Source organism: Gastrolobium bilobum, unplaced genomic scaffold (genome assembly GCF_033153095.1).
Source record: "Gastrolobium bilobum isolate Gb01-03AN ecotype WA unplaced genomic scaffold, APGP_CSIRO_Gbil_v1 utg8260, whole genome shotgun sequence".
Lineage (NCBI taxonomy): Eukaryota > Viridiplantae > Streptophyta > Magnoliopsida > Fabales > Fabaceae > Gastrolobium > Gastrolobium bilobum.
In genome coordinates, this window is record NW_026899532.1 from 265205 (window position 1) to 289494 (window position 24290).

The following is a 24290-nucleotide window of genomic DNA, read 5'->3' on the forward strand; positions in this document are numbered from 1 at the left end:
CTAATCACGGTTTAGTTGGATAATCAATATTTAGATGAAGAGAATTGAGATTGAAAACAATTAATAACATGCAAATTAAAATTCAGAATTAAAAAGCAATTGGAAAGATGATTGATTTTTTTTTTTTTTTGATAACAGAAAGATGATTGATTTAAAGATTAAAAACAAGCGTAGTTAGGGTTTCGACTTCACCCAATCTCCTCTATATGCTATGAATTAAATTGTCAAAAATATGTTCTTAAAATATTGTCAATCAATTCTTTCTAAGTTAATCAGGGCTCAATTTCTTGTTACTTCTAAATCTATGTGATCTTGCAAGAACTCTAGTTTATCGATTATTCCCCAAGAAAACATACACTAAGATCAAGAATTTAAAGATTGCACAATTACCCTATGTCTATCCGTAGATCACAAGGATTGTGATAGATTTACCAAGTCAGGGTTCATGCACCAACATCCCTATTGTCATACAATTCTCCTAAATCAATCTATAAGGAGCAAACTTATAGAAAACATTAAAGACAGATAAATTTATTCAATTATAAAAAGAAAAGAATTCAGAGACAATTTAATTCATAAACATAAGGATTCAATTGGGTTCCATCTACTCTTAACTACAGAAAAACTTAGCCTAGCATACTGAATTCAAAAGCAATAAGAAAGAAAATAGTTCCCAAGCCTCCATTGGTGTGATCTTGACTTGGCTCCCCAATGCTCCAACGCTCAGTAACAGGATTCCTCCTTTGGATCTCTGTGTATTTCCTATGGTGTGTATGTGAATGAGTTGGTTCCATTGACCCTAAGCTCCCTATTTATAACCTTTGAAGCCATATATTTTAATTCTTCATCAAATCTCTCCATGGATCTCTATCTATTCTCAATCAAATCATATTTGTTTTCTTTTTTTCTTCTAAGATCATGCAGATTGGGCTTCAAATCTTTGTTATGTTTCCTTTATCATTTCTTAGAACCAAATCTTGTGGATTTACCTTTAAAATGAGCAAGATATCAAAACATTAGCTCAATTTTTAAATCTTTATGATTTTATCATATAACACCTTAAATTCCATACAATCTACCATATAATACTTGTATAATTTAACCTAAAAACATGATAAATTAAGGGTTTATCAATAAACATCATACAAAGAGCTGGGAGGTCGCATGAAAAAAAATATAGAGATGAGACTTCGAATTTCTAGAAGAAAGTTGACAGAAATTTAACGCATAGCATTATATATGGACAAGGTGTAGACTGTAGACTGTATTCTGTAATATTACAAAAAATAAATATATTCATAAAATGATATAATTATAATTAAGAATATCTGACATAAATAATTATTTATTAATAAATAATTTAACAAAAGGAACGGTTGATTTTTTTTTTCAAATTAGAAATTTAGGGTCTTGATTGTATTTTTTTTCTTAGAACTGTTTTGTAGGATAGTTAATTAAATATGTGTTTTCTATGATTTTTTATTTTGAAACTTAAAAATAAAATACAAAATAAAAATAACTCATATATGTTCTTTAAATTTGACTTCAAAAATTTAAAAACAGTTATAATTTTTAGAATTATTTTTATAAAATAGACCTTGTCAAACATATTTTTTTTTCTAAAAATCAAAAATTTATTTTTAAAAACAGAATTCAATCATGCACTCGTAAATATCAACTGATGCTATAGATTATTTATCAGATTTGTTACTATAAAATTAACTGTCAGCTTTTGAAAGGGATAAGTTGTTTGCGCAGTACCATTTACATTTACTAAATAAGTTATATAAAGAAAATAAATTTTTATAACAAGAAAAAGTTTCTCTTTTAAAGTGGAGTGGACCATTTTCATTGCTTTTGAGTTTGGGCGTGGCGATTGCTATAGTTTATATATTGTTGGAATTTATATATAAATATATAAATTGTGCAGACACTCTATTGATTATGAATAAGAAGTTTGGTAATGAAAGGGTGTGTCTTTTCGTCGACAAACAAATGTCTCTTTTCATCCTAAAGGATGTATTGTTTCATCCGAACGGATGTGTTGTTTCATCCTAACGGATGTGTTGTTTCATCCTAACGGACATGTTGTTTCATCCTTGAATGGGTGTCTTTTCGTGTTGAACGAATGTGTCTTTTCGTGTCCAACGGATGTGTTGTTTCGTCGTCGAATAGGTGCCTTTTGAAACGTGACCGGTCAGTGTCTATAAATAGACACTGACACCTTCATAAAATGGATCCAATTTTTCTGCACTGAAACTCTGCCGGAATTTTTCTCCTTCCGGTTTTGCATGTTCCTTTTCATACTCCGGTGTAGTTTCCTCTGGCATATTGTTGTGTTCGTTTGGGCTGTTGATTGGTAGTGCCACCATTCTTCAGACGAAATCCGTTATATCCTGGGAGACAAGTGTCCATCAACCTTAGGCATCAGTGAGGGGGCAAATTGTCTTAAGGAGACACGTTCTGTGGGCTCGGATTTAATTCCTCTGATACTGCATATATTCATCCTTTCATTCTGTCTGTTTCATCATTCTGCCACTGACAAGTAAGTCTGTTTTTAATATTTTTAAATACACAGTGATAATTCTGATCATCTACCTCCTCTGCTTTATACATGGGTTCAAATCTATTAGTGATATAATATCACCCACTGTCTTCAATAACAATCTTAAGACAATTTTGGTGTTTTGGACCTGTGATCGGTATATTTTTTTATTTGCTTTAATATACTGTTTTCATTTATTGAGTAATTAAAAGATTAATTTGTGTGATTGATCCGAATTTCTGTTTGTGTAACAGAAATTGAATTTCTAATCTGTGTTGAATTAAAAAAACCAAAAAAAAACAAAAAGTTTTGAACTTTATGTATTATTTCCTTCTCAGTAATCGTGCATTGATATTGTCTTTCAATGTATTCACGAGTTCCTGTAACAATAATTGTTTTTTCGATTTTTGTGAATGAAATAATAATTTTGTTTGGATAAAAAAAAAAAATCTTGATAGTTTGTTCAAGAATTTCGAAATCTGCATATCAACTCATCAGTTTGTTCATATTGGTTTCATTAAATAGAGTAATGATTATTTTTTGTGTTGATTGCAATTGGTTAAGTATAATTGTTGATATTTGAAATTAACTACTTTGGTATCCTTTGAATGCCGATGCATGGAGAATTTTTTTGTTGTTGAAAGAATGCATTGGTTTGCGGTCATGAATGCATTTGTGAATGATTCTTATGGCATGTGTACTTATATATGGGATTTGAAATACCCACCAGGTTTTCATGCTGTGCATTTTTCATTAAATGAATGAAAGGAAAATAACTTTGAAAAATGTGAAACGTTGTCTTCAAGTGTTAATTTATGCATATGATGAATTTTTATGCAGTGTCACATGATAAGTTCTATGTAATATTATATGTGAATTACATGATTAATATTTTTGAATGCACTGCTACGGTTTTTTCGTGGGTTTTGAGATACATTTTCATTTTTCGAAAGGAAAAAAAAAAGTGCGCCAATATTGATTTTCAAGATTTTCGGATTGATGTGTTGGTAACAGTAAGAGCGTAATAGATTTTTATTCATATTATATATATATGATTCGCGTCTCGATTTTTGTGTGATAAAACTTTCTTATAATAATTGGATTGAACTGTGAATGCATTCATTCTTGTCGATGACCATCAGTTTATTTATGGTTCTGGAAATTATAGAGTTTGAAATATTGCAAGTATATGAAAGTGTTGGTTATCACATAATGCTTGTCATAGTTTGGCGGTTGTGTAGTTCGATTTTTTTTTTTTTTTTTGGAGGCACCATTGTGGTGTAAAGATGGGAACCAAAACATTTGGTTTTGAATTTAAAAAATTTAAATAAGATAACTGTTTATAACTCCCGTCATGTGGTTTGGTTGCCACTGTTTTGACAATGTTTATTGGAATTAGAATGAAAAATGGTAGGTATGATAAATGAGAAATATTTATGACATGAATTATTATGTGGGAAATGTCATGTATTTATTGGCATTCAACTGTATATGATACACTTAATGGATTTGATGATATATGATGGTGTTTGATATCCATTAACTCGTGACTTATAAATGTGAAAATTTGACTTTATAGTTTAGGCAAGTGATAATTGAGGCTTAAAAATGCACTATGTGCTTTGATGGATATAAAAGTCTTATATCTAGTGAAATATTTTGTATTATATGAACGTGGAAAGAGCTATCTTAGTGATGGCATGATCAAAGTCAATGTGATGACTTTAAATGTTGTTAATGACATGATGATTGTGTATCATTTTATGATTAAATTTAAATTTATTATTTGGTATATGTCTTAGAGCCAAACAATGTTAAGTAAGAAAGTTAAAGGCATTAAGGAGCGATCGAGTGGGGAGAGTATGATGGCCCATTCGGAAAATTTTGTTTAGAGTTTGGTTTTACATACCAAATGATGGCTCCTTATGCTCCACAATCCAATAGGATTGCTGAGAAAAAGACCCAGACATTAAATGATATGATCTTGTTGATGTCTGGTTTGTGGGGAAAAGTCATTTAATGACAAATTATATAATCAGTAAAGTATCCCACAAGAAAATTAAGAACACCTCCTATGAAATATGGAAAGGTAGGGAGCCTACCTTGAATTATCTTGGAGTGTGGGGGTGTTTGACAAAGAGCATACCATACGACATATGGAAAGGAAAGAAGCCATCCCTGAAATACTTTAGAGTGTGGGGGTGCTTGGCTAAGGTTGTGGTTCCTAAACCCAAAAGTTTGAAAAACGGACCTAAAACTGTGAATTATGTATTCATCGGTTATGCACTTAATAATAGTGCTTATCGGTTTCTAGTTTGTAAATCTGATGTCTCAGATATACATGTTAATACGGTTGGTTATTGAGTCAAGGGAAGTTACTTTCTTTGAAGACGTATTTCCGTATAAGAAAATACATGAATCAAGTGGTTATAATGATGATCAGTTTGTGATACCTCGGGATGCTACAACTGATACTGATCCTGTAGAGGATGTAGAAGATGAACCTAGACGTAGCAAGAGGCAAAGGACCGCCACATCCTTTGGACCTGATTTTATGACATATTTATTAGAAAATGAGGCTCGGACATATAAGGAAGCTATAACGTCCCCGGAAGGACCATTCTGGGAAGAGGCTATCAATAGTGAGATAGAGTCTATCTTGTCCAACCACACTTGGGAATTGGTAAACCTTCCTCCTGGCAATAAGCCTTTAGGAAGTAAGTGGGTATTCAAAAGAAAAATGAAAGAGAATGTCACTATTGATAAATATAAAGCAAGGCTTGTGGTAAAAGGCTACAGGCAACGTGAAGGTCTCGATTATTTCGATACTTATTCACCTGTTACAAGGATCACATCCATTAGGATGTTGATCGCGGTAGCTGCATTGAATGGATTAGAAATACATCAAATGGATGTCAAAACCGCTTTCTTAAATGGCGACATTGAAGAAGAGATATACTTAGAACCACCTGAAGATTTTGTTGTTCCAGGAAAAGAACGGAAAGTTTGTCGCTTAATAAAATTTCTTTACGGGTTAAAGCAAGCTCCAAAGCAATGGCATGAGAAATTTGACAAAGTTATGTTGACAAATGGATTTTGAATTAATGAATGTGACAAATGTGTCTATGTTCGAAATACTGAAAAAGGTTTTGCCATTGTCTGTCTTTATGTAGACGACATGTTAATCATGGGTAGTAATAATCAAATGATTAATGCTACTAAACAATTACTTAAAAGTAAGTTTGATATGAAAGATATGAGGATAGCAGACGTTATCCTAGGTATTAAAATCCATAGAACATTCACAGGGTTGGCCTTATCACAGGCTCACTATGTAGCTAAGGTTCTTGAGAAATTCAAGAGTTTGAAAATAACTCCTGTGAGGAACCCTGTAGATTCTAATCTGAGTTTATTAAAGAACACTGGTAAAGTTACAGCACAAAAGCTATATGCTCAAGTGTTGGGAAGCCTTATGTATGTTATGAACTGCACCAGACCTGATATTGCTTATGCAGTAAGTCTGTTAAGTCGCTTTACTAGTAATCCAAATGAGAATCATTGGAAAGCTATGGTAAGAGTTTTGGGATACTTGAAGTATACTCAGAATTATGCTTTGCATTACGAGAAATACCCTGCGGTTATAGAAGGGTATTGTGATGCAAATTGGATCACCGGCTCTAACGACACTAGATCCACAAGTGGATATGTGTTTACCCTTGGTGGAGGTGCTATGTCTTGGAAATCGTCTAAGCAAACCTGCATTGCAAGGTCAACCATGGAAGCATAATTTATTGCTTTAGATAAGGCCGGTGAAGAAGCCGAATGTCTTCGTAATTTTATTGAGGATGTTCCTAATTGGCCAAGACCGGTACCATCCGTATGCATACATTGTGATAGCCAAGCAGCTATTGGAAGGGCCAAGAACGTCATGTATAACGGTAAGTCTAGACACATACGTCGAAGACATGATACCGTAAGACAACTATTCTCGAATGGAATCATTTCAATTGACCATGTTAAGTCTAAGGAAAACATAGCGGATCCGTTAACCAAAGGGATTCCAAGAGAGTTGGTTGAAAATTTGTCGAAAGGAATGAGTTTAAGGCCTATCAATTGTTGAGCATTGCGGTAACTCTACCTAGAAGAGTGGAGATCCCATGAACTAGGTTCAAAGAGACAACTAAGTGATGGTCGACTGTTTAAACACTGTGGAGTTTTTAAACTCATACTCATTCCTAAGACAAGACAGTGTATTTATGAGGGTAAGCACAAAGGCTTTTAATGATTTCTTAATCTGTTGTGTTCAGATGATGTATAAGTGAGTTACATCGCAAGAAATCACCTATGTGAGTGTGAAGTGAGGGCCGCTTCTATGAGAATTTTTCAAAGGCCGATTCTCTAAAACACTCGCAGAACCAGGCAGGTGTCCCACGGCCAAAATGGGCGCAACAAAGGACCAACAATGCTAGAGAAGCAATTGTGTGACTCCTATTGTCTAGGTATACACTAAAGGTTGACGGTTCAAGTCGACCTAGACCACCGATTGACCGAGTATATCCGATAGGTTTCCACTAGAGAAGGTTCATAGGTAACTTCACCTATCTCGATGCAGTTGTTTCTCGTTGAGGAAATTACACGTTGCATTTATACTCTTGTGCATTTTTTGTCACGATGATTTGACTTCTTATCCATGTGGGGGATTGTTGGAATTTATATATAAATATATAAATTGTGCAGACACTCTATTGATTATGAATAAGAAGTTTGGTAATGAAAGGGTGTGTCTTTTCGTCGACAAACAAATGTCTCTTTTCATCCTAAAGGATGTGTTGTTTCATCCGAACGGATGTGTTGTTTCATCCGAACGGATGTGTTGTTTCATCCTAATGGATGTGTTGTTTCATCCTAACGGACATGTTGTTTCATCCTTGAATGGGTGCCTTTTCGTGTTGAACGAATGTGTCTTTTCGTGTCCAACGGATGTGTTGTTTCGTCGTCGAATAGGTGCCTTTTGAAACGTGACCGGTCAGTGTCTATAAATAGACACTGACACCTTCATAAAATGGATCCAATTTTTCTGCACTGAAACTCTGCCGGAATTTTTCTCCTTCCGGTTTTGCATGTTCCTTTTCATAATCCGGTGTAGTTTCCTCTGGCATATTGTTGTGTTCGTTTGGGCTGTTGATTGGTAGTGCCACCATTCTTCAGACGAAATCCGTTATATCCTGGGAGACAAGTGTCCATCAACCTTAGGCATCAGTGAGGGGGCAAATTGTCTTAAGGAGACACGTTCTGTGGGCTCGGATTTAATTCCTCTGATACTGCATATATTCATCCTTTCATTCTGTCTATTTCATCATTCTGCCACTGACAAGTAAGTCTGTTTTTAATATTTTTAAATACACAGTGATAATTCTGATCATCTACCTCCTCTGCTTTATACATGGGTTCAAATCTATTAGTGATATAATATCACCCACTGTCTTCAATAACATATATTACCCTACCATTTTGGGTAAGTAAAAGCAACAAGGGAAGATTTTGGGTCAGATAGAGTCATTTTCCATGTTGGTATTTGACATATTTTTATTTATTTATTTATTTTTGGATAATTCTCATTAATGTGAGGTCATCATAAATCTTGAGTAAGTTGGGAACTGTTTAACAAGTTGCTCTAATGAAATAGAAAATGTGTTCGAGATGGATGCTAGCTATCAGCCGTAAAAGGATGAGTATTGAATACGATGCTGTCAGTGAGGCTAATGAGAATCTCTTAGGTTACTTTTTTTATATGATATTATGATATAAAATTTTGTATTTATTTTTTTTAGATAAGTATTCACGAATTATAATGGAATTTCAGTTATTTAAGATAGATATATAATTTTCACATGATTTTGACATATAAAAATATCTATTCTCTAAGAATTTGATTTGAATGCTATGAAAATGATGTAAGGTTAGTCAGTCTTATGATTTGTATCAATCAATAGTGAGCTTTCGGATAATATTTATCACCTTTGAGTGTACACAGCAAAATATCAAATTTAATCAATTCTCAACAACCCACAAAAGTAAGGAGAAAAAAATAAAATAATATTGCTCAAGAACTCAATTTACATAAGGATCATTAAAGAAGGGTTGATAAATCATGTTAATAGAATGATCGTTATGGCAAGATAACTCATGTAAGAGAGACACTGTACGTACCACCTAATCATATATACGCGCATCATTAATATTTTAATTAATACGTAAAAACAACAACATCTTTATCCGAAAAAACCTATTCACACGCTCAGTCACACGATGATCATGCATGTTCTAATCTAATTGCTTGTTGAGTGCTTTCAGCCTATTCTACTCCTTCCAAGGATGGCAATGCAAGTTAGTTCTCTCTGGATAAATGAATAGTTTTGCATTACCATAAATGAATAGATTTCAATAATTTCTTACTAAATTATGTCCATTTCTTTTTAATGCATTACTCATTCATAAACTCCCAAGGATAACCACCACTAACGTCAAGATAAGTCAAAATGTATGTGATAAACAAGTATATTCTATTGAACCACATTTACGAGTCCATTTTCAGATAACAAGAGCGAACCAATCCAGCGAATTTAGAAGGGCTCCTTATTAGAAGAAACTAGAAAGAGCTTTGAAAAAGACTTTGGGCACCTTTGGTTGGTGGGAGAGAGTGTATTTAGGATAATGAAATTCTAATTTTGGATAATGAGCACATTTAATTATAGGAATGTACAACGATTAATTGGTTATGATACACGGAGTGCATCTCAATATTTTCTATTTTTCTTTTGTTTTACTTAGGTGGATTTTCAAGGTAAAAAAGTCATATAACAAACTCACCCTTTAAATAATGCTTATATTTTGACAAACTTTAGCTTGATTGTTGAATTCAAGCCCACAATTTTGGTATAAAACTACTTAAGTACCTCAAATTAAAATTCACCAACTAATTAACAAACTCCAGTGCTAGAATTACATTAAAAGTTCTTGTTGGAACCACAAACAAGGTTGCTGAGTGGACCAATAACCACTCATGTTGATAAATTAGAATTTCAGTTACTAGAAAAGATTCCAACACCTATAAGAATACATACGCGTACACACTCTCTCCCACCAACCAAAGGAGCCCCTTAAAACTCTTTCTTGTAATAAGGAGCCCTTAAAAGTTAAAACTCTGCATCATCTTAATTCTACCAAAAAGGCAAAAAATGAATGCTTCGGCACTTTGTTCCCTGTTGTTAACCCTTTGCTTGATCCTCATATCTCATTCTCCTTTGCAAGCAAATGCTAAAGGTCAGAGGGTGTGTGGCCAAGTTTGTAAGGAAGCATTGGAGGACAGGGCCATGTGCATGACCATTCTGAGATCAGATCCACGAATCCTACGTTCAAAGAACTACGTTCAACTATCAAAGATGGTCCTCCAGTTGGCATTGAACAAGGGCATTGAAGGCCAGAACTTTCTCAAACAATTGGCTCTCACAAACATATCTCCAGCCATTGAACAATGTGCAAACTTTGACTATGATGGGGTTGTTGAATCATTCAAGAGTGCACTGGGAGAGTTGGAAGATGATCCTCAAACAGCAAACTATGATGCCAAAGTAGCTGGTGATGGACCTGACACCTGTGAGAGAGGCTTGGCTGCAGCACATATAGTTAACCCTGCTATTTCTGCTCTTAACCGGGAAATATTGTTGCTTAGCAAGATTGCATTCCTAGCCACAAATAAACTTTAATTTAATTTCCTAAGGTAACTTAGTCTTATGGGTGTGTGCCTTGCAATGGAAATACATATGGTTATGTTGGGCAGGGCCAACCTAAGAATAAGAAAATTGTTCGGGAGATTTTAGGGTCTCCTTTGGTGTGAAGTGTGGAGGGAGAATAATTAATAAAATCTACTATTATTTGTTCTATTAAATATTGGGAGCATCTAATCTCCTGTTGTGTATGAAACACTTCATTTTATGTCATAGACCCAACACATGGTGAGTCTCACCATATGTTAAAAAAAAAAAAAAACATATTTATCGATGTATGTACAACATAAGTCAACTCTCTCCTACTATACGAGATAACAACTTTCCTTAAATATTTACTTGTTTCCTTTCTTGTTGTTTTATTTAAGTAAAATAAACTTTAATGAAAAGCATCATAGTTAAGCAAGTTTTTTTTTAAAAAAGTAAAATAAAATAAAGAAAATCAGTTTTTGACTTTTTGTGCAAAATATGTTAAATTTGCAAGCCATGGAATTCAAATTTGCACCTCTGAGATGGATAGAGGTAAGTTCAAATATTACATTCTCTGTAACTTTATTGTTATAATACATTTATTATTATATTTATTATATATTAATATATAAATTCAGTCTAATCAGTTTAATTAATGACCAACTGATTACACTAGCAACCCATTAATCAGTATGTTAACTGAGACGACCACTTGTCCGATTTTAATAACATTGCGAGAAATGATCAAACCTTTGAGAAGGCAACTTTATTTGGGAAATCTCTACATATACGAATATTACCAGCAACTTTCGTATCATATGTATAGTAAATAGAAAATCTTGATTAAACTAAACCAAACCACACTTGAATGATCCAACAACTTCATTTTTGGAACAGTAGGCACGAGGAATGTATTGGCTTTATGTTTGCATCCTTTAGTTTAGGCCAATTTAAAAGTAAATCTTCAAAGATTACCATAATTTTTGGCTGATGAAGTTTTAGAAATGGTTCTCAGCGTTGCCAAGAAGTACATGACGGGAAAGGGAAAATGGGAAAGCAGAATCAAGGATAGGATGGATAACAAGAAAAAACAAACAGTATCACATTAATAGCAAGGATAAAAGCAATTCGAACAGAGGACCCATTTTTCACAGTGCCTAAAACGCAGTATATAGGGAGGCTTTTTCAGTATCACAACTGGTTATTTACACAAAAGAATAAAATGCCAAATAAAGATGAGATTCACATATTCCACTGTTAAAAAAATTAAAATAAAAATAAAAATAAAATCAAGACACTTCCTTCGTCTCAAACAATTACAAACACACATTTCTATGCCTTCCCAAAGAGCTAGGATTATCACAAAAAGGTAAACTAAGTTTTTATACCAAAAGTTCCAACCAATTCAACTCCCATTTGTATAGTGGAAAAATCTTTACCAAGGAGCATTTCCTTTTCCACTTCCACAGCATCTATGTTTGATGCCATAAGAATATCATAAAGACAAACCACAACCCTCATTGGCGCATTTCCTTTGAAGTGACATAGTTTCTGCTTTCAGTGATATTCGAATTGGCAAGGACCTCTTGAGCAATTTCCCAGCTTCCACTCCTTTCCCAGCTTGAGTGCCTAGCATCGGATCGAATTGTGGGAGCTCTATGATCTGAGGACATAATTGAGTCCGGTTCAGATGTATGGGGTTGTCCATTGCTCCCTCTGCTCCGAATGTCCTCGTCAAGTTCTTCAATATTCCTACGCTGTGATATCTTCAATAAGTCTTCACCAATATCTAGATCATCTTCAACCTTAGGACGGCGATCCCCACCCAACTCATCTGGTTCACGTTCTCGAGCAATGACTGGAGCCATCGGCCTCTGCACCTCTTCTTGAAAAAAGGCCCTGAAATTGTTCCTTGAGGGCTTTACTTTTGTGCAAAACACTTCCAGAAAATTATTTAAACAACCACGATTAAAAACATTGATCCTGCCGTCAGCTCTGTACCGGAAGTTCTCATAGGTAGTCTGCAAAACAAGGGGCACTAACCGCGGTGATGAACATATTCATGTAACACAAGAACTCTGAGAATCAATTTCCAGAGAACAAAGTAGTATGGTTATAAGCTACATGAATATAGACATGGTACAGTTTCTATCCTACAATACACAAGACAACACTCAGCAGATGTATTAAATATATCTTCCATACCATGAAAAACAGTTAGGAGGATGACTTTCTTTCCACATCTGGAAACAAGTAAATCAAGCTTACATTGAGAAGAAGAAAATAGAGAAGAAAGAACCTAATGAATATTTAAATTTCCCTTTATAAGAATGAAGGGAAATGTAAGAGGGAAGAAGAAAATATAATGTAAGATTTTAGAATTTTTTATCAAATTTTTTTTCATCCCAACCAAACATAGCATTAATGTATGCAGACAGACAGTCATATTCCATCATTACATACACAGCCTAATTTTCGGTTACCTTCAAAGACAACAAAACAACCATTGGGTGTTTTTTTTTTTAAAATGTCCAGCTCAGTTTCATGATTTGTCCTTGTTAACACAACCTGAACTGGCATATGGATCATACTATCATAAAAGTATTGATTCACTGAAGAAAGAAAATAAATTCAACTATTGCATTTCTGAAAATAACTTGTCTTGTGCATTTAAAAGATCTGCAGCCGTAAAGCATACTTTTTTAAATAAAGCACTGTGGGATTAGTTCCATGGAGATCACTCCTGATTTTCTTTATTTGCTTAGTTACAATCTAGTCTGAATGTACACCAACAAATGAAATATATACAAGATATATACCTGGTTTGTGCCTATAAGGTACAAATGAAAACCAGTCAGTCCACCAACAAACCACAGAGATATGAAACAATAAGCCATTAGTATCACAGATGCAGGGGATTCTTTCATTGCCTTCCAAACTGTGCCGTCATAATCATCCATCAGAACCTTGATGTAAAAAGCTGACAGGGAAAACACATAGATGCACAGAAGAGTTGCTGAAGAAACAAACATAAAGAAGTAACGGTAGTTCCTCTGCACATTAGAAAAACCCAAAAATAAATAAATAAGAACAAAGCAAACAAGTAACAACCCAAGAACATCAATGAAGAAGAAAACATGTATCATAAAATCAACTATGCCATGGATGTCAACTATCATACCAGACCAATGCATTGGCCCACCCAAGGACAATGGTGATCAAATCGCTCAACACAGTTGTTGCAAATGGAGCAATGTGAGCAACGAGGAGGACGATACAGCATACAAGTTTCACAATATTTCACCCTTATAGTAACACCATTGACCATTACATCTTTCGTTCGAGGGAACTGAAGGCTTGGTGTTTGCCTTCCGACTCCCCCAACATCAACAGAAACTGAAGAGTCATAACGAAACTCTTCCTCTGGTGGATGTGAATTCCTTGGAATGATGCCCGGATCACGCGAGGAAGTAAGACAGAGAAGCACCAGGACCTAGAGATATAGACTGAGGGATTACATTGTGTCATACTATCGGAGATCAGGAAAAAAGATTAGAGAAAATCACTATCTTAATAGGGAAATGCTATCACCAAAACAAACATTACTTAGTAAAGTTGCAAATTATTATTATTTATTTATTTATTTATTTATTTTTAAAAAAAGCTAATAGATGCATCATGAATTGCTTTGCTATGTCAGTGACTGAGTTAAACAAGCCACACTTCCAAAATGGGTGGGAAGGATATATTGTGGATTCTGAACAGTAGAAAGCATGTTCTCTATGACATTTAAGTTTGGATTATGGAGCTTTCAAACAGAACAAGTCCCAACTATGCATATAAAAGGATAAAAACATCAAATAATAAAAGAACAAACTTAACAGAACTTACATGAATAGTAAAGAGAATTGCCACTGCTAAAATAGCATAGCCTGAATTATATGAAGAGAATTCATGCCGAAGATGCCACGCTACAAATACACAAAAGATGATAACTGGAACAATAATCAGCAACAAGGTGACAAGCAGTGACCTAGCATCAGGCCCAAATATCAACCGCCCTCCAAATATGAATTTCTGCAGAAGAATAGGAGAAAAGTACGAAGTAAAATAAGAGTTCAATTGGCAGAAAATAGTTCATGACAAACTAAAACACCTCTGAAGTTAGCCAAAAACAGAATGCTACCTCATTCCAAGAGGACCGTATAAGAGATTAGAAACAAAGCTAAATAATTTCCATTAAAACATCGTCACTCCCTCCCTCCCTCTATCTATCTAACTATCTATCCCAAAGAGAGGTCGTGTACAAAATCCTATCCTATTACAATTTTGAAGGGAGAGATACACCCTTGAAAATACACCTGAGAACTGAATACACAGACAATGCCATAAAATTTCACAGTCCTTGTTCCTTCCGAAACCTTTAAAGCATATAAAGAGAAAAACTGCAATGTGTGATAGCAGTGGTGGACCCACTCATGTGCCAATGACTGCAAGTGCGGACATAAATTTTTGAATTTTTTTTTATGTATGCTCTGCTCTGTCCGACACCACCTAACCAACACAGTGGTTCATTTCTAAAGCTTTTAAAATTAAAGAAATGACACATTCCTCTACCAAGATTTCTTTTAAAACTTCGTACCTCACGAGTTAATTACAAATATTACTTTGTCCTTTTTTGGATGAGAAACATAACAATTTTATATTATACTAAGTGGATACCATTGTGGGGGGTTCATACAAGCGGAAGGAAATTCTTCAAATGCATCAATATGAGCAAATAGTTGAAAGAATTGCTCGCGGTGAAATACCAACCAAAAAAGGTTTAAATCAAGAGACAACCTTAAAGCAACTTGGAGACACTCATTGGGGTTTCCATTTTGGTACAGTTACAAGTGTTTTTTAATGTATTTAAAACTTTCTTTTAAAAAAAAAAAAATCGGGGACGATGCCCCCGAACCCCTACCACTAATTATGCGGACATAAACAAATTTCTTAGGTCTGCCACTATGTGATAGGACATACCTAATGTTGACTAGGAACCCCAAAAAAAATTAGCAAACGTATCACAGAAGTGGCCTATCTATAATATTAATATCAGCTTATTTTAGCATGTTTATAACTATATGTCCCTATTTTCATACAAACTCCAACGGCTCAACTATAATTTGAGGTATGTGTTCATAATAGTATCATGCATTATCATTCAGATTTCAGAGGTTATTATCTCTTTGGGTTCTCATCCTATTCTATACCTATGAACTAAAAGAAACACAAGATACCAAACACATCATGAAACTAATAATCATCCATTGTTTGTCACTTGTCAGACCACCTCTTATTGGCTGCAGATTGGAATAATTGACAAGAAGATTCCAGTTGTAGTCAATTATTTAGCATCAATCAACCAACCAATAACACCAGCAAACATTACCAGCCACCATCCATCTCGAATAAAAATCACTTTAACCAGCAGCTACTGCAGATTACTACCTCACGATTATCAATTTACACAAAGACCGAAATTAGTTTATGTGACAGTAGGGATGGGGGATATCAGTTTCAGCATAGCTTGAGCAGTTACTGTGAACATAGATTACTCATGCTCAATCCCATTAATCACCCTTATGCTTAATTTTTATCATCCTTTCAGAGTTTATTCTACCACAAGCCACTTGACATCATACAGAACATAGCAATAGCATGGAACCATCTATGCAGCTCAAGTGCTCCAAGTCCATCCCATGTTAAGCTAATATAATCCAACCCATAACCAAACCTACATCATATCTCGCTCATTTAATAATCAGAAAGGAGTCATTTTACCAAGACAGTACGAAAATCCTCCATGATAACTCTATTCAAAGCACAGAATCACCACAAAATATCTGACACGAAAGTCATCATTCTTTAACAAACATCGAGAAAATAATTTTTTTTTAAACGAAGGGAGCAACCCAATGATTGTAATCCTAACTATCGGACAAGATTTACTGTTTTAAATGACCAAAGAAACAAATTCAAAATTGATCAAAAGCTCGAATTAATTATACTGTTCAATTCTACCTTTCTTTTCACCCAAAATCGCATAACCTCACCCCACTACCAGCTCAACATTCAACGCAAACCCAGCTTGTAGTTTTTAAAAATCACTCTCTAAATTAATTTTTTTTTCCTAATTTACTTCCATATTCCAAATCACAAACCCACGAATCTAGAGCATACCCAGATGGCATATCAAGCAAAAAATGCTAAATTTGCAACGAAGAAGAGGGAAAAAATTGAACTTTACATTACTTCCTTTCCAAACTTGGTACACGCGCTTTGCTGCCATGAAGACTCTGCTTGACACTAGGAAGGGAAAGAGGGTAAGAACCAGAACTGCCAAGTGTTCATCTCACTCTCATTCACATTCCGGTGAATCAGAGTGTTTGGATTGAGGGTCAAAATTTGTGGGCCTCGTCTAGAATGAGATGGAAAAGCTTCACAGAAAAGAAAAAGAAGAAAGAGAGAGAAAAGGATTGTGATCCCAGAGAGACAGATAGATGGCGGTTTTTGAGTTTGGAATTTTGGAAGTATGGTTTTGCACCGAGGAATATTTTGGGGAAAATGAAAACAAAAATCTTGCGTGGGAATATGTAGCCAAAAAAAAAAAAAAATTGTTGAAATTTTTGAAGAAGAAGAAGAAGAACAATTTGCCCTTGTTTTATTTCATCTTCTTACGTCACTCTCTGTCTGTGCGACAGTGAAATTTGTTCTGATTTTCACTTACCCATTTTACCACATGACCACGTCATCATCATAGTGGGGTCCATTATTCAGTGGCATCAATGAACGATCCTGATGGAGATACTCCATTCTCTGTCACCATATGAGGTTGGGTTGCGCAGACCAATAGAAAACAATGTTTTATTGAAAGTTAAATAATTTCAATACTAATTTTATTTTCACAAGCTCACTTTCAGTCATTAAAATCAAAATATTATATATAATTAATGTTTATAAGAATTTGTAAGCAGTTTAGACTATTAAAATTATTTGTTAAGAGAAAATCTGTTTTAAGCATCATTGATTTTATTTAAAGGGGAAAAAATACTATAAACATCTTATAAAGTTTTTTCCGAATACTGCTTTTTATGGATGATGTCTCATCCAAACTGTTTTGAGAGATCCAAATCACGTTTAAGAGATAAATAAATAGCCTCGACCACCGTGACATTATTTAATATAAACAAAAGGTTACAAAACTGAAATGAAATTTGAAGGAAAAAAATTGCTTTTTTTGGTATGGAAAATAGTGTTAATGATGTAGAAATAAGTTCTACAAAATTAAATTTGTGAAAGTTAATTTGATTACACATTTAATGCTACTTTATTTTGTAAAAGTTAATCTAAATACACATTTTAATGGTACTTTACTGTTATGCCATTTTCTCTTTAAACCAAATCTTACACTTTTTCTAAAAAGAAAAAGAAAAAAAACAAATAACAGTTTCAAATGGCAATGCATGAATCCAAAAAAGCATAGGAAACAAATGGACAAAAGAGAGGTTCCAACCTGGCTTTGCTGGTCTTAGCTTGACCATGCCAGACTCGGATGCTTTAACGTCCCACCTTACACACAATTGATGCTTTATCCCAATAATAATAATGACCAATATTCCATGCCCAAGTTGTTCTTCAAAGCATATTACCAAAACCTAGGTATTCTCATTGCAAAGTCAGCTTTTTAAGTATAACAGATCCTTGACATGTTTTCGACAACTAGGATAAAGAGGCACACTCTTTCTTTTAATTTACAGTCATTGTTTGCATCAAACTAAGGAAGTGGAGACGACACAGAATGCAAAAGAAAGTAAAAAGAAAAAGTTATTAGTTATTTTTCTTTTCCATTATGACTATACAGTTATATAACAGTGTCTAATTGAGTCTTTTTTCCAGAAGTACTTACAAATAGAGTAAGTTTTGGAGTTTTCCTCATGTTATTTAGGGTTTTATTAATCTCCTTCCACATAAGATAGTTATCTTATGTGGTAGAGAGAAAATGAGTGGGTCCCACCATTACAAGAAAAAAGAAAAAGAAGAAAAAAGTGGGGTGCGAAAATCGAAGTGAGAGAAAATGAGATAAGTTACCTCATGTAAAAGGAGAGTAATATTTCCCTATTATTTATTGGGAATATAAGTTTGTTGGAGATCCTCTTCTGTGCAGTAGGAGTAAGAATAAATTTTTAGTATATTAGATACACTGATGCTAGTATATTTGTCCATTAATTTTATGACACGTAGATAAAAAAATATTACATTATCCAAAAAATACAAATGAAGTAAAAAAATTTGTCTACGTGTCATAAAATAATTAGACAAATGCACTTAATCTTCATTTCATATAATAGGGAAACTACTTCTTATGTGACTGCAGAAGGGAAAACTTGCAGCAACACAGGATACGCGTCCGAATCCTGATTATTTTTTTTTGTTTTTTTTTTATAGAATCTGCACGTGTATCCTAGGATCCGCACGTGTATCCTACTGTTAAAAATTTGCTGCAACTTTTCTCATCAGCAGTCACATGAGAAGCAACGGACCCATATACTATAGATTTATTTGCATGCTCTTTCCATTAGGAGTGGGACATTTGGAAAAATGAATTTATTTTTTCTCTCCTTTTCAATCACACAGATGGGCCGAGATTATATTAAATATTTTCTTTTGTCCGCAGAATTTTTTTTTTTCTCTAATTGACCCATTAAATCTTGGGAACCATTAGGAGAAAAACAAAATGGAAGCACGACTTTTGAGGGGTGAATAACAAAAAAAACTCATATTGCTTATTATTTATGAAAAAAAATATCTTTTTAAATGATACAATTTTATATTTTTTTAATTTTTAATATTATATAAGAATAGTACATAATTATAATATAAAAAATTATATATGGACAATTCATAATTATATATGAATAGTACATAATTTTTTATATTATAATTATATATTGCTCATAATATATAATGTTAAAAATTAAAACACGTAACTATATCCTTTAACCCGTTATTTATTGATACAGACATTTTCTTTCTCTTTATTGGTTGAAACTTGTTAAGGCCATATCTATCTAATCATGTACGTGGCAATACAAAATATGTTAACTTTATGCAATAATTACTCATAATTAGCCACCTCCAATAGCAATTATAAAATTATTTTTATGAACAATTGGGATAATGTTTTAAAAGTTATTAAATATCGAACTCGTAAGTACTTTAGCCTATAGGTCATAATTTAATTAGTTCAATTCACTAAATTAGTGATTTGATTGGAATTAAAATAGAACATATCATAAATAAAAAAATTAAACTATAAGCATAACTTATTTATGACTTAATCAATTAAATCAACTAATTTGATTCAATTTTTATAACATTGATTCGAAGTGGCTCAGAAGATGGATTTTGATACGTTATAGGTGTGTATAATAACTTTTCTGAAATTAATTATTATTTTTTTATTTATATTCTCGGGACCAGAAAAGGATAAAAAACTTGTTTGATAAAATCGATTTATTTTTTGTTCCCGGGATGAACCGGTTTAATATTTGAGTCGGGAACAAAAAAAAAGAACCAAAAAATTTATATTTTTCATTCTCGGGCATAAAAGGAGAAACACTTGTTTCTCTCAATCACTTTCCACCTCTACCATCATCATCGCCACCACCATCATCCCGACACGATTACCGCCACCATTGTCGTCGTCGCCGTCGTACCGCCAGTGCCGTCGTACCGCCAGTGCCGTCGTCGTACCACCATGCCACCAACACCTCCACCACCATCATCACTATCATCATCGTTATCACCACCAACACCATCACCTTCACCAACCACAACCACCATCATCGGAGCCAATGCCACCACCATCGTCGCCAATGTCACCGCCACCACCATGACATCATCACTACCACCGCCACCGCCACCATCTCCACTACCATCCCCAACCACCATTACCATCGCCGCAACCATTATCGTCACCACCACCATCATGCCATCATCATCACCACGCCACCACCACCACTATCATTGTCGCAGCCACTGTCGTCACCGCCATCACTACGCCACCGCCACCGCCACCACTATCATTGTCGTAGCCACTGTCGTCACCGCCATCACTACGCCACCGCCACACCGTTGCTGCTACCACCACCACTATCATTGTCGTAGCCACTGTCGTCACTGCCATAGCCACTACCGCCATCATCACCACCACCGCCGTAGCCACCACCACTGTCATCACCGCCACCACCATTGCCGCCACTACCACACCACTGCCACCACCGCCACAACCATTGCCATTACCACCACCACAATTATTGACACCACCATTGCCACCACTACCACCGCCAAAACTATCACCACCGCAGCCACTGCCGTCACCACCACTACCACCACACCATTGTCGCCATTACCACGCCACCATCACCACCACCACCACCTTCGTCACAGTCACTGTTGTCACCTCCACCATCATCGCCACCACTGCCGTACTCACTGTCGTCACCACCACCATATAAAAAGGAAAGTGACGATTCAAATTTTTTATTATATTTAATAGAATTTAATTTATATTATATTATTTATTGTGTTATCAAACATAATTCTTATTCTTGGAATAAAAATAGAACACGTTATCAAATGCATTTTTTTTTCTCATAAATTATTCCAAGGCACAAAAATAGAAAAAAAAATTAGTTCTTTTCAGAAACAATACCAAAGAAACATAATAGTTATCATGCTACCCTATACACAACAGGTTATCATAACTGATTTGATACTATAATTGATTTGATAGGTGCTCTTGTCAGATGATGTGTTAGAAGTTCAATTCACTTTGCACATTCTTAACTACAAACTATATTTTAAAACACTTTAACTCTTGGGAGGATAAAAAAACTCGAACTCAAATTTGAATTAGTTGGTTCGATATTTATAAAAAAATATAGAAATATATCTTAAAACAGTTTGTCTGAAAAAATGGTAAGCTTGATTTTGTCTAGCCTTAATCTCATGTTATTAGACATTCTATAGCTTGATTCGTAGGAAAGTTAATGGAAGGAATAGTGGTACACATATCCCTCCCCAAATTATAAAAATTTCAGGACTCAAAGAAAAATACTAAAAAAGACCTGTACTGAAATGATATACATTTTTGCTAATTTTAGAAAATGGATGTACTGGTATTTAAAAAAAAAATCTCTTAGATAGACGAGAATAATCATTACATGTATAATAAAATAAAATATTATTAAATATATTTAATGTTAAACTTTTAATACATTTTTTTTAGGAAAAACTTTAAAAAAACTCCTATAAGTTTCTTCGTAATCATTTACCCCCTTCCCAAATTTTTTAATCATTTACACTCCTACTTAAATTTTTATTATTATTTATCTCCCTAACTTGATTTTCCATCCAAAGTTAAAGTTAACAGAGTTAATCTTTTTAAAAAATACCAAAACTACCATTTAATAAAAGGAATTAACCCCTGCACTTAAAATCACCTATTGCTATTTTATCAAACTCACCTCATCCTATTTCATCAAACTCACATTACACTATTCCAAATAATTAATGTAGAAATTAAAATCTTACATACTGAAATGAAGGTCATTTTTGTTAGTTGGAAAGGATACACATCAATCTAAATGTTTATGGGTAAATGTAGATCCAACGTTAATTATACAGATGCTGACGCTTACAAAAGATACAAGCATAAGAAGCTTCACATACAGCTACAAAGCTATATGCAAAGTATTTGTGAATCTACTGTTCCATTACATTCTTTGAAGTACCATTTCCAACTAACAAAAATGAAATTCACTTCAGTATGTAAGATTTTAATTTCAACATTAATTATTTTGAATAACATAATGTGAGTTTGATGAAATAGCATTAGGTGATTTTAAGTGCAGAGGTTAATTCCTGTTTTTAAGGGTAGTTTTGGAGTTTTTTTAAAAAGATTAACTCTGTTAACTTTAATTTTTGATGGAAAATCAAATTAGAGGAGTAATGATAAAAAAGTTTTAAGTAAAGGTGTAAATGATTAAATTTTTTGGAGAGGGGGTAAGTGATTATGAGAAAATTTATAGGGTTTTTTTTTGAAGTTTTCCTTTTTTTTTTTATCCTTTCAAAGTAACTTAAGCGAAAATAAAGTTGTAGCTCGAATGTTTTTTATATTGTCATGCATTTGCATAAAAAAACCATGGGTAATATTTTTCTGCAACTAACATGAAATATTTTTTCTCTGGTCATAAACAAGAAATATTATGGGTTATACACTTATACTGCATAAAAAAATGTAAAAAATTGAAGTCAACCCTATACCTTTTTGAGTTAGTAGAAAAAATCCATTGCCTCCTATGAGATTATTATTTTCCAAAAAAACATTTGTAGTAACTAGTAACAGATAAATTGGGTTCTTTAATCTTGATTTAAAATAAATCTCATATTAAGGGATATTATGAAATATCTTAAAAAAAACACTTCATAACTTATTAAAAATATCTTACGATTAGAGTCAAGTCAACACGGTAATAAATACTAATTCTATTTTTAAATGGGAAAAATATGATGTGGATGGAAAATATGATGATTAAAATCTCGATTTATCATTATCATCTTATGTTTTTATGATTTTTTTTATTAAAATAATTTTACCAATATTTCAAATGCTTTTTATATTTTTATGATTTTTTACGTTATAATTTTACGTTTTATAATTTCTTATCATTTTTTTGATTTTATGTAAAATCTCGATTTTATTATTTTGGTAGAGACAATTACCAAAAAAGGATAATTTTACATCTAAACTTATGGAGGCACTTCATAACCTAAAAAGGATAAAATTATTTTCATTAAATTTTAAAAGAGTTAAAATAAAAGAATGAAATAATAAATTAAAACTTAATCCGTTGAATGACTATTTACCTAGTTCGAGGATTTATTTATGTATACAAGTAAGGGGCGATCATACTTGCAATTTATTTTTATTTATTTATTTTTAAAAAATAGAAATAAATTGCAAGAATGATAGGCCCCTTACTTGTATACATAAATAAATTACTTGTATAGTTGCAATTTATTAAATTTACACCTCTTACTATCCTTTTTAGATTCGTTTGATTAATTATAATTCAATGGTTTTTAATTTTTTCTCTTTCTCCATTTTCACCATCCCTCACGGTTGTTTCTTCGGATCTCTTTTCATCAATTTTTTTTTTTTTTTTTTTTCAAAACACTTGCCCTGTAATGCATTTCTCCGAGGTTTCTTCTTGATATTAAAAACATAGTAAGATTGAATTAAAAGACAATGGAAAAATTTGATGCTGAAACTATATCTTGCAAATTTTTAAAGAAAAATCTGATGCTGAAACTAATTTCTCAATTTATAAAATTTGTATAACCCTAGGCCCTTTATATTTTATTTTAATGCCTGAAAATAACTCAGTTAAGAAGAGTTATGTATAATAAAGGATTATTTGGATGAGTTTTTTTTTTTTTCTTCAAAAACTGTTTTTTTTCTTAAAATAAAGCACTTTTTATTTTTAGTTTGTTTGGATGTCTGCTTTAAAAAAAAGCAGAAGTTACACAAAAAGCAAAAAATTTATTTTTTTCAAAAGTTAAAAATTTTAACTTCTAGAAAAAGCAGAAGTCAAAAGTTAAATATTTTTTTTAAAAATTAAATATTTTTATAAAAATATAAACAACTTTAATTTTTATAAAAAATACTTCTAAAATAAGAATTAAATAAGAATTACTTTTTTGAGAAGGCCAAACAAACAGGCTCTAAATAAACATGATTAAAGTTGGGAGGGAATAATAATTTTAAGAAAAATTAGTAAGTTTCCTATATACTCAAAATGGATATGTTATATTTACAACCTCACAATTTACAAAATCTTATAAACTGTGTTATGTATTATGGGTAGTACATATTATTA

The 24290-nt window shown here is 33.2% G+C and overlaps 2 protein-coding genes across 3 annotated transcripts; one reads left to right on the forward strand and one right to left on the reverse strand.

Moving 5' to 3' along the window:
* The first annotated feature begins 9783 nt into the window (after nucleotides 1-9783).
* On the forward strand, nucleotides 9784-10311 carry LOC133290972 (uncharacterized). The gene has a single exon (XM_061489131.1). It carries the CDS (start codon nucleotides 9784-9786, stop codon nucleotides 10309-10311), a length of 528 nt encoding a protein of 175 aa, XP_061345115.1.
* A 1137-nt stretch (nucleotides 10312-11448) lies between these two features.
* On the reverse strand, nucleotides 11449-16950 carry LOC133291002 (protein S-acyltransferase 8-like). 2 transcript variants are annotated; one of them, XM_061489165.1, is made up of 5 exons: nucleotides 16595-16950; nucleotides 14194-14379; nucleotides 13505-13795; nucleotides 13122-13355; nucleotides 11449-12323 (listed from the first exon to the last, which is right to left on the reverse strand). In XM_061489165.1, the coding sequence occupies exons 1-5, from the start codon at nucleotides 16634-16636 to the stop codon at nucleotides 11820-11822; spliced, it is 1257 nt and encodes a 418-aa protein (XP_061345149.1). In that variant the 5' UTR covers nucleotides 16637-16950; the 3' UTR covers nucleotides 11449-11819. The 2 variants fall into 2 exon arrangements, with proteins under 2 accessions (XP_061345149.1, XP_061345148.1); XM_061489164.1 differs by having other exon boundaries at nucleotides 13484-13795.
* Nucleotides 16951-24290: the final 7340 nt, after the last annotated feature.